At 48.3% G+C, this 12,039-nt stretch overlaps 1 protein-coding gene and 1 long non-coding RNA gene across 2 annotated transcripts in view; one reads left to right on the plus strand and one right to left on the minus strand.

Moving 5' to 3' along the window:
* Positions 1–7,772, minus strand: LOC106782230 (uncharacterized). The gene is made up of 4 exons (XR_011441238.1): positions 7,633–7,772; positions 6,101–6,459; positions 5,795–5,934; positions 1–2,520 (listed from the first exon to the last, which is right to left on the minus strand). It is a non-coding gene; the product is annotated as an uncharacterized lncRNA (long non-coding RNA).
* Positions 7,045–12,039, plus strand: part of PTGER2 (prostaglandin E receptor 2) — an 11,183-nt gene continuing 6,188 nt past the window's right edge. The window contains 1 exon segment of the mRNA NM_001127352.1: positions 7,045–7,887. Coding sequence (NP_001120824.1) covers positions 7,045–7,887 — 843 coding nt within the window.

A 12,039-nucleotide genomic window follows, 5' to 3' on the forward strand; every position in this document is an offset into this window, starting at 1 on the left:
TACAGTAGGTATTAAATATTTATTATTTATTAAGATGATAAAAACTCATTTTAAAATTGAGCATTGATCCTTTAATAAGCCAAATTTTAATAAGTAATTTAATATTTATGAAGAAAAATAATAGTTGGGAGTATATACTGGAACTTATTTTTATATGAAAAGTTCACTAACGATGTATCTCAGTATTTATTTCTTGGAAATTAAACCCTATTATACATAGTGTTCCATGACTCACTTCACTCATAGTTGCACAACATCCTATTGAACAGGAACCTCTAATGTGTTTACATAACTCCCTTTTACTTGGCATTTAGGTTAGTTCCTACAGCAACATATAAACAATCCTGAAAGGACCTCCCTCGTACTTACAACTCTGAGCATTGGTCCTTCCAGTCTCAGTTTGCTCGTCTGTGAAACGACGCCTCTGACACTTCCCATGGAACTGTTCGAGAAGCTAACAAGAGGGTGCGTGTGAAGCCACCAGCAGTTTAGCAGATCTAGCAAGCCCTTAATACACTGTAGTCTTTTCATTATTACTATCATCTGATTAGGAGCTGCATTAGGGCAAGGACCATACTAGGTTACTCAGGACCTTGCTCAGCAATAACAGGACTGACCCCTGCTGAGTGCTAGCTGTGGTCAGGCTGAGTTTAGCCGCGACCTGTGAAGTAGGCACTGTTCTTATCCCCGTGTGACAGATGAGGAAATAGAGGCACATAGAAGCAAGATAACTCGCCTAAGAGCAGAACTAAAATTTGAATTCAAAGCAATCTGACTCCAGACCCCATGCTCTTAAAACTATACTGTGCTGCCTCAGTAAACAGATGTCTTAATGAATCATTGTTGCGTGAATAAATAAACGGATTATAGATTTCTAGAAGTGCGGTTTCTGGGTCTCAGAGCATGCACATTTTTAAGGCCCTTAATACATATTGCAACAGAAGCTATTCATTATAAAGTTTTTAAAAAACCATATAAAAATTTATCTATAATATATTATCACAACTATGGAAACAAAAAAAGCTGCATAGAAGAAAAATTGAAGGAAATGCATCCAAATGCTGAGTGGTCAATTTTGATGGATACATTCACGGGTGAGTTTTCTTCTTCCTTCCGTTTTTCCAAAGTGTCTGTGATGAGTTGTTGCTTTAAGTTGAATAACCATTGCCTTGCTTTTGTGTTACATGTGCTTTTCTCTGTCCCTGGAAGCAAATCTTTCTAAGAAAAGAGAGTGTTCATGATTATGCTGGGTTTTCATCTACCAGTCTTAAAAAGGAAGTTAGAATCCCAAGTAATTTGCCTCCTAGCATCATCAAGTGACTCATTTCATCTAACTCCTGGCGCTAATAAGCAGTGTGTGGATTTACCTTTCTGACATTTCCTGCCTGAGGACAAGAGAACTGTTGTAATCTTACAACCATTTGCAATGCACTTTTTATTGACTCAGGGATTTGCGAAGACTTTATCAAGCTGTTTGTCAAACACTCCTGTGAGGTTGTGATAAGCGACACACACATGCCAAATGAATGCAGATGTAGCTGGACACTAATTGGACATGTTTACTATGTATTTTTTGCCCAGTACTTCCTGAAACTCCAGATCTTGCCCCAGTTTTAGCAGCAGCTGGGGCGTTCTGTGCTGACTGGTTCAGAGAAAGGACAATGCAACGGAACACAGGCATCAATTCTTGGCTTATGACTTTCGAAACACTAGGCCTAAGAAGACCCAGAGGAGACGATGAGGAGCAAAGTTGCTCCACTTCCCCCAGCTCGTTCCATAGGCTGCAGAGGAGGAAAATGAAGTGCAAGAGAACAAGAGAGCTTAGATGTCAACACGTGGGTTTCTTAGATAATGTGGCCTGTACCCCAAATCTCAGAGAGGCTTGAGGAATCTGAGAGCATAGAAAACCCCTGCTTCGCTTCTTGGGTGGAAACAGGGCGCGCAGCAGGAGCCGAGTTCTCTCAGCCTCACACAGCGTGGAAGGAGTGAGAATACTTCCCACGAGCACAGAAGCAATGACGACATGGAAGGAAAGGCGACCCGATATGCCTAGTCTTTCTTCTACCACCTCCAAGTTCTGTAAATTGTAGTTCTAGAATTTCCATTTGGTTCTTTTTTATAGTTTCCATTTCTCTACTAAGATTCTCTACCCGCCCACTCACAATTTCCCTGAATTCTTTGAACGTATCTCCAAGCTGGTTTCTATTGACTGCTCTTTTGTGGTTTTGACCATTTGACTTTTTGTTACCACCTTTATGAGAGAGGGACTTTTTGGTGATAGTTGTGTCAGAACTGGGTTAAGCAGTGACCCTAAGGGATGACAAGAATCTAATGTCACAGCAGTCACTTGAAGGGGGCAGGGCATGATCTCATTAGAAATGGTGCACAATGTGTGATGATTTCCAGTCTTCAAATAGGAAGGACAGTTGCAAAACCCGTGTGAAAAATGTAAGGATAGCATCTCCAATCTTCTTGACCAGGATCAAGCAACTGGCAAGACCATCTATTCCAAATGTAGAACTGGAAGAGAATTTATTTTTCTTTATTTATTTTTTTATTTTTTAGTGGAAGATTAGCCCTGAGCTAACTGCTGCCAATTCTCCTCTTTTCTCTGAGGAAGATTGGCCCTGAGCTAACATCCATGCCCATCTTTCTCTACTTTATATGTGGGATGCCTACCACAGCATGGCTTGCCAAGCAGTGCCATGTCTGACCCCAGGATCCGAACTGGCAAACCACAGGCCACTGAAGCGGAACAAGTGCACTTAACCGCTGTGCCACCAGGCCAGCCCTGGAAGGGAATTTAAACATTAGCACCTAACTCCTTGCCTTCTGCCAAGTAGAAAAGACAGTCTCCTCTAATGATTAAATATTTCTAAACAAAAAGCAGCTTCCTTGAATTTCCTAATATAAAGGTAATACATACTTACAGAAAAATCAACCAAAGCAGACAACCATAAAGAAGACAGTATTTGGGCGGCCCTGTGGCTGAGTGGTTAAGTTCTGCGCTCTGTTTCACTTGCTCAGGGTTTCGCTGGTTCAGAGCCTGGGTGTGGACATGGCACCACTCATCAAGCCATGCTGAGGCAGCGTCCCACAGAGCACAACCAGATGGACTGACAACTAGAATATACAACTATGACTGGGGGCCTTTGGGGAGAAGAAGAAGAAGGGGAAAAAAAGAAGCTTGGCAACAGATGTTAGTCTGTAAAGATGTTAGCTCATCTTTAAAAAAAAAGATTTGAGGAACTTGACAAAGTTAGAAAAGAAAGAAGAAAGTATTACCCAGAGAAATTACCATTGAAACTGCTGTTCATCATACTTCTAGATGTTGCTCTATGCAAATAATTACACATATAATTTTATATGAATGGAATAATATACATGCTTTTAACTCAGTATGTGGTAAAGACCATTATTAATAAATGCAGATATGCATCATCCTTTTAATGACTATATTCCATTGCATAGGTATAGCAAAATTTATTAAACCAATCCTCTATGGAAGGACATTTAGTTCTAGATTCTTGCAATAATGAACATTCTTTCTGCTCCGTGTGTGTGTGTGTGTGTGTCTAACATCTTTGTGTACTTGTCAATAATGTCTCCCTAGGGCAATACATTTCTATAACATTATTTCTGGGATGAAGCATATTTGAAATTTCTAATAATGAATAAACTTTTCCCACCAGAAAGGTTGCACTCCCACCAACGGTGGCCCATTTCTATCTTTGGTCATACTGGGTATGTGCAATCTTTTCAACCTTTACCAATGTGTCAGGCAAAAAGTGACATCTGAATTGTGTTGAGTGATTTGCCAATGAGTTCTGGTGTAGCACTGAGGATGGTTATCTTGTTATGTGTGCCTTTATGGCTTTAAATGGACCATGTGTGCAATATACAGGGGCCTGGGATGTAAATAAGATGGTCTGACTCCCATACTGCTAGCTTTATTGCACTAACTCTGTGTGTCTTTGGGTAAGTCAACCTTTCTATGCCTCAGTTTTGTCAAACACAAATGAAGGACTTGGAGTGGGTGTTCTTGAACGTTCCTTCCAGCCATAAGGAGGGGATGGTGGGGAACGCACTGTGCATATCTCAGCAGACACCGTCAGTTGACTAACCCATGCCAGTCCCAGCCCCTTCCTCCTTGCCTGCCTCTGCTCTAGAAGAGGCTGGAAATGCTCAATACCCTGTTTCTAAGCCTCATCTGGAGCTAAGGGGAGGCCATTTTACCAAGTTCTGGCTAATGAGATATGAAGGGAAGTCTATTGGAGTGCTTCTAGAAAACCTTTTGCTTTCCTAATGAAAGAAACAGGCACAGGAGAGAGCAAGCTCATGGTGCTGTCTCTCCCTTGCTCTCCGCCTTCAGTGCAGACTTGACACCTGGACCTGTGGGACAGTGTGGTGACTTTGTACTGTGTCAGCTCAGCTATGCAGGATCCCCTTTCCAGAATCCTGCATGGTTTCAGGTTAATGTTGGCCATGAGAGAGATGTTGCATGAGATCTGGAAGGCAGATGCAAAGCAACAGCCATGGTTTCCATGCTCTGAAGGACACTGCGGGGCTCCAGGCAAGGGGGTAACTCTGGCACACTGTCACTGATCTGCTGGCACACCTTGTTGGCACGAGACCACACCCAGACTCCAGCTGCTCCAAGTCCTAACCCAAGAACAGGTGCAGCTCCGTGACAGGGGCAGCTTCTCTTGCAGTACAACTGTGTTACTGAGTTTGAAGGTAATGAGAGACACATGTGGATCCAGACTGTCTTTGAGGATTCCAGTTGTTCATGAATTCCAGTTTGTCCTGGCAGGCTCCAAGTCTGTTTTTGCTCTCATGCACATCCAGCTTTCTACCCTGACTGAACTTCTGGCTGACCTATGGTGACTTCAGCCTCAACATTCGAACCAAAGACAGCAAATAGACCTGCACAGACTCCTCCATCAGCTCCCATGATCACGTAAGGTCTAATGCAGCACTGTCCAACAGAATTTCTGTGCTGATGAAAGTGTTTTATATATGAGCTGACCAATATGATAACCACTAGTCACATGTGGCTATTGGGCACTTGAACTGTACCTAGTGCAACTGAGAAGCTAAGTTTTTATTCATTTCATTTTAATTCATTTAAATTTAAATAGCCACATGTAGCTAGTGGCTACCATATTGAACAGCGTAGGTCTAGTGCCTAATAATAAATCTCTTGGGCTGGCCATGTTCCCGAATGGTTAAGTCCCCACACTCACTTATGTGGCATAGAGCTCCCTGGTTTGGATCCTGGGTGCGGACCTACACACCACTCATCAAGCCACGCTATGGCAGCATCCCACACAGAAGAACCACAGCGACCTACAACTCAGATATACAACTATGTACTGGGGCTTTGGGGAGGGGAAAAAAAAAAAAAGAGGAAGAGTGGCAACAGATGTGCACTCAGGGCCAATCTTCCTCAAGCAAAAAGAGGAAGATTGACAACAGATGTGAGCTCAGGGCCAATCTTCCTCACTAACAAAAGCATACCTTCCAAAAAAAAAAAAAAAAGAATCTTTCATTCTTTGTCACTCATAGTGGTTCTGTTTCTCTAGTTGAATCCTCATGATACAGGCAGCACTGGTGACCACGTGGGGAGGAGCACGTAGACAGAAGGCCAGCATGTTAGGAATGACGGGCTGGAGGGGAGTCCTGGGAGGGCCACCAGCCGGCCCCACTGAACTTCTTATATGAGAAAAATAGGCCCCCTGTGAGCGCGCCCTGTTGGGAACCCCATCACTTCCCGATCCCCAGGGCGGATTACCAGGGGGAGCCGACATACTCCTGGAGAGCAAGCTGGCTGTAGTGAGGTGCGCTCCTCAGCGGGCCATCTTCCCTTTACGCCAACATCGCGACGTTTTTCCAGCCCAGTTCCGCATGCGGATCATTCCAGTCCTCCCTTCCCTGAGTGAAAAGAACCTTCCTTACACAATGTAATTACCCACATCATCTGTCAAACCGGAATTTTTTTTGTTTTAAACATCAGCCCATTTTCAGACTCTGCAATTACGACAATAGCTGGTCAGCAACCATTTTTTGTCAGTTCCAGTCTCTGAAACTGGCCACTTACCAATAAACTTTACCAGGAATGGGTCTTCCGGACGGTTAACTGAACGTGGAAAAAATTAACGGCTAAACATTTTCTTTGAAGACTGAGCTTGAGTCCAGAGCAATGTGCAGTGGTGTCAAGCTGTGTCCGCAAACACAATTCTACAGAATTACAAGGAACGTTTCTTTTTTCCTTTTGTAAATGGTTGCTTAAACAAGTGGTTGTCACTACGATGTTGACATAGGAAAAGGCGAAATGACGGCGAGCAGATCGAGCAGTAGCGCAGCAGGCGCTGGGCGCGCGGGTCGGTCCCGGCTGGACCGGCCGCTTTCACTTCCTCCCTCACGGGTCCCGCCCTCTTCGGTATCTTCCTGAGAATGCTAAAAAAAGAAAGAGAAGATATGGGTCTTGCTGTAAGCCGTCTTTGGTGTCCGTATTTTCCGTCGTTTCCACTTCTCACGGGTTGGGGCCTCCCCACTTCCCTGCCGTTTGCTGAGTCGCTTTGCTCTCCGGTCGCCCCGCCCTCGGGGAACTCCGCGCAGACCCGCACCGCCCGCGCGCGCCCAGCCCTCCGCTTGAGTAAGCGCCGCCCGGCGGGGGCCAGCGGCTCCGAGCCCCGACCGCCACCCGAGGGGCCGCCTCCCGCTCCGGGCAGCTGGCGGGCGCTCCCGGGACAGCTGGGCGCCGCGCGAGCCCGGCCCCGCGAGGAGGCGGAGGTGGAGGTGGAGGTGGAGGCGGCCCCTGGGCGCGGGCGCGGGCCGGCGGAGCAGCCTCGAGCGCCGCCCGGATGCTGCAGCCCAGCGGCCTCTCCGCGAGCGGGAGCGGCTGCAGACCGGCCGAGCCTGCCCTCCGCCCGCGCAGGGGCCCGGAAGGGGCTGCGGCTTCCATCCCTCCGGCTCTCAGACCCTCCTCCCCCCAGGTACAGGCCGGGAGAGGAGGACCCGTCTCCCTCTTGACGCCCCACCATGGGCAATGCCTCCAATAACTCCCGGCCCGGGGACTGCGAGTCTCGACAGTGGCTCCCCTCGGGCGAGAGCCCAGCCATCAGCTCCGTGATGTTCTCGGCCGGGGTGCTGGGGAACCTCATCGCGCTGGCGCTGCTGGCGCGCCGCTGGCTGGGGGACGCGGGGCGCAGCGCCGGCCGCGGGAGCTCCGTCTCCTTGTTCCACGTGCTGGTGACCGAGCTGGTGTTCACCGACCTGCTGGGGACCTGTCTCATCAGCCCCGTGGTGCTGGCTTCGTACGCGCGGAACCAGACTCTGGTGGCACTGGCGCCCGAGGGCCGCGCGTGCACCTACTTCGCCTTCGCCATGACCTTCTTCAGCCTGGCCACGATGCTCATGCTCTTCGCCATGGCCCTGGAGCGCTACCTCTCCATCGGGCACCCCTACCTGTACCAGCGCCGCGTCACGCGCCGCGGCGGCCTCGTCGTGCTGCCCGCCGTCTACGCCGCGTCCCTGCTCTTCTGCTCCCTGCCGCTGCTGGGCGACAGGCAGTACTCCCAGTACTGCCCTGGGACGTGGTGTTTCATCCGGCATGGACGCACCGCGTACCTGCAGCTCTACGCCACGCTGCTGCTGCTGCTCATCGTCGCGGTGCTCGCCTGCAACCTCAGCGTCATCCTCCACCTCGTCCGCATGCACCGCCGGGCCAGGGGAAGCTGCTGCGCGCCCGCCTTGGGCAGCGGCCCGGGCGGCCCTGGGACGCGCAGGAGAGGCGAACGGGTGTCCATGGCGGAGGAGATGGACCACCTCATCCTCCTGGCTATTATGACCATCACCTTCGCCGTCTGCTCCTTGCCTTTCACAGTAAGTCGCTCAGTCCGCAGCCCTGCTCTGCGCAGCCTTCCCACACTTCCCCTCTCACTCCCACCCGTTTGGAAACTTGTAAACACATGTCCTGGTTTGTAAAGGTCTGTAGCCTTCCCTCTCTCACCTTCACCCCGCTTCCTTCCTGCCCTAACCCTGGCGTTTCTCAGACGGTCACACAGTCCCCCTGGGAGGGAGCCTTGGCCCTTGGCTAAGCCAGCCCTGCGCCCCGTCCGAGAGTCGGAAGCCCCTGGAGAGGGCCCCGTCCCACCAGGAACAGCCTGGCTCAGGACCTGCGGCGCGGGCAGCCCCTTCCGCCTTCGGAGGTTGTCAGCACAGCCCGACTTCCTGCCGGCTCATGCCATCCTCCTGCCTTGTCTGCTGTGTCTCCCAGGGCAAGTGTGGTACCCAACCCATAGGGGTCAGAGGGGGCCCGTGGCCAACGTTCAGAGCATTTATTATTTGCCCTAAAAGTTCAACAAACACCTAGTTTAAAGGTTTCTCAATTTACATACTGGGAGTATAACTCTCTGTGGCCCTGGCAATTCACAATGTGTCCATAGTGATAATTAGAGGACAAGACCTTGGCTTGGAGGAACCCTGCTAAGCTTTGGAGATCCTTCTGGAGCAGACGTTTGTATCCTGTTACAAAACATCCTCTTGATGTTACTGTCACACATGTACAGGTGTTCTTGAGTGTACAGCTGTGCACTTTAGGAGCACAAAGCCACACGCAGGAGTGGCTGGTTCATCCTCGCACCTGCCGTGACCCAGCAGGCCAGAGGCGGCCCTGGGAGCTGGAGGACAGGAGCCTGGGTTCCCGGGTGGGTGCTGGCCTGGTTTGGGGCAACCCCAGCAGTTAGTTCTATGATGCTCCCTAAGGTGTAACACGGGAGCAGAGCCTGGGGTCTGTCTGAGCATGGCGGGCCTCATAGAGAGCAGTGAGAGCTAGAAGTTTTGGTAGCTTTGCTTGCTACTCTTCAAGAGAACAAGACTGACCCTGCAGGGGGTAAGCAGTCAGCAGAGACTCCCACCTGCCATAGTTTCAGAGGAAAGAGAGATGGACAGTGCCTGCCATGAGCAGGTATGGTCTGTAAAGGCTGAAGAAGTAACTTCATCCTCCCTCCTGCCCCCTTCACTGCTTTTGATTCTCTCCGTACGTTCATCCTCGGGGTGGGAAAGGACACAGGGCCCTAAACCCTGGATATGACCTCTCCCAGATCAACTCTTTCTCAGCTGTGTTCTTTTCTCCCTGGTCCCCACTGTCCTCACACTTCTACCCTGTTCTCTGTCAGGGTATAGGCGGGTCTGAGTGCACAGGGGGAATGAGATGGAGGATGTAAAAGGTACGCTGTTATCAAATGAAGTAGGACCATGCGAGCCGCATCTCCCATTACACCCTGAGCCGGGCAGTTTGTGCAACGGGAATGCTAAGATATAGAAACCAATGTGGCTTCTATGCAGTTGTTTTCTTTTACTGGTAGAACCTTTCAATTATTTTAGGAGCTAAATCAAGTTTTTGGGGGCTGGGACTACGATGCAGAACATGTGTCTGAGAGAAAGCATTTGAAGTTCACTAAACAACTTAGAATTCAACTTGGGAGACATAAACCATTTCTGAACTGGGGAGTGCCTGCCTTGGACTGGTGTGGATGGGGATGTCAGTCCTTGGAGTTCTGTCTGTCCTCCGCGAGTGCATGTGTAAAAATATCCCCCACCCCAGCTACGTAAACAGCCTTGCGATGAGCTCGGAGGTGGCCACATACTGGTGAGGAGGGTTGTTATTCACTTTCCTAAGCCTTTAGACAAGAACAGGAGGGAGAAGGTCTCACCTTTGATTGTGACTGACCCTCTGCACAAACTGTATTTTTAAGATAAAGGCAGTGATTTTCAACAGGTTCCCGTTTTCAAGTAAATTTGCCTTTTATCCTGAATTCTATCATTGCCACATGTTGACTTTCAAATATATGTATATGTATCTCCCCTTCATTTAATATTAAGCCGGGGCAGCTCCAGAGGTGCCAAGTGCAAGAGTGGGGAGTCTGCTCTGGAGTGGGAGAGCAGGTTTTCTCTGAAGCTGTGTTTTTCTTTGAATGCCTGTTCATGGCCTGAAGGGCCAGAGGAAGATTATGAGGGGGCTTCGGCTCCCCCAAGCTGCTGCTCAGCATGGACACTATCAGCACACGTGACCCAGGTCTGCTTCTGCAGATAGGCACGGCGAGGACTCTGAGCAGGAGAGCCTCGTGTGAACACACTCAGGAAGACGGGCGAGCTGACTTCTTGCCTTGGGGCCCAGTGACACACTTTCCAGATGACTAGGTAGCCCACTAGGCACCAAGCAGATATTGGAACCCACCTTAAATGAACCCACCTTAAATGGGAAGTATCGACGAGCCATTGACCAGTTCTGTTCTGTCAGTAGATTCTTGGTCCTTGTTAGTGTCTTTTGTTTACGTAGCACTTTAAACCTTATGAAATGCTGCAGTATCCTTACATAGGTAAGGAGGGCTTATCTGATGATTCAAAACTCATGGCCACTGTTTGGTGAGTTTGTTCTGCTATTTCAAATGCCTGTTGTGTGCTCCAGGGCACTTTCCCCCAGGTCCCTTTAGTTTACTTGGCTCACACCAAAACTGTGGTCAGAAATGGCCTGTCCAGTCTCCCACCCGAGGCAGGAATCATTTCCGCATGTCCTGACCGGGGGCACCATGAGATTGCCTTGAGTTCTCCTGTTCCTCTAGCAGAGCACACGCAGCCCAACAGAAATACAGCATGAGCCACATATGGAAACTTAGATTTTCTAGTGGCCGCTGAACAAAAGGTTGAAAGAAACAGATGAAATTAATTTTAATCAGTAATTAATTATACTGATTAATCAGTATAATTTAATCAATATAATTTACTTAATATATCCAAAATATCATCAATTCAAAACGTAATCAATGTAAAATAATTATTAATGAGCTGTTTGAACTAATTTTCTTCCTTGTGTCCCAGAAAACACTGGCAGTTTACCCTCTCTCTGCCTATTCCTTCCTCGGGATAACAGAGCTGCTTTCTGTGCCCCTCAAAAAGGGGCCGCACCACCAGCCCAGTAAGGAGGACAGTTCACGGCTGAGTACCCGGTGGGACACCAGCTTGGTCCAGCCCTTCAGGAGCGGGGACTTGAGAAACCTGGAGCTGCTGCTGTCAGCCGTTGTCCCAGTGGGTGGGCAGGTTAGAATTACTGCTTCCTCCAAGAATGCCAGTCTAGGACTTCCAAAGTTTGGAAATGAAACTATCAAAATGCAAAATGCCAGTGCCCTGTAGTGAAGTCAAGGTCAACCTCAGACACCATTATTATCACCATCCAAATGGCTAACGTCTCTGAGTGCTAATGCTTACTGAGACGAACCTGTTATCTTCATAACCACCTGTAAAATATTCCCATTTTACAGATGAGGCAAATAACTTACCCTGGGTCCCCCAGCTGCTGAGTGTTGGAGCCAGAATTCAAAGCCAGGCAGTTAAGCACTGAGGCTGTGCTCGGAACCACCACACTCTCAGGAGAGAAAGTACTCATCTCAGGGGTAACACGAGAAGATTAATCCAAGATTGTGACGATGGACCACCTGGCCTCTTAATTCTAACTTGTTCACTTTAAAAATAAAATGGCAAAGACCTTTCTCTCCCTGTCAGATCAAGGGCCTGAGCTGAGGCCAAGGGTGTGACCCTTTTTTCTTCTCCACAGACCTATGAATTAAAAGGCTGAGACCCATATTTTAGGAGGTTCCTCATGTAAATGCTGGTCTAAATTAAGAAATAATCAGATTACCCCTCAGATAAAATCTTCCATTGGTACACATAAAACATTTCTTACGTGATAATAAAAAGCATGTGGTGTTTAGGAAATGACATTATTTTGGCTGTCCGATATGAAATCTGCATGGGACCAACGTATTCCAAACTGTTTACCCACTAAAGGGATATTGTATAAATTAATAAATTCCTCCTTATGTTAATCAGTGCTGTCATCGTTTCACAGAGATAAATAGAAACTTTCTTCCTGAAATGGAACAGAACACAGGAAATATATCAGACCTCCATCCTTGCATAAGATACTATTTGTGTCTTAATTTCCAACCTACACCAAGCTGCCTTCACGCAGCTTTA

This window comes from Equus caballus, chromosome 1 (genome assembly GCF_041296265.1).
Source record: "Equus caballus isolate H_3958 breed thoroughbred chromosome 1, TB-T2T, whole genome shotgun sequence".
Classification (NCBI taxonomy): domain Eukaryota; kingdom Metazoa; phylum Chordata; class Mammalia; order Perissodactyla; family Equidae; genus Equus; species Equus caballus.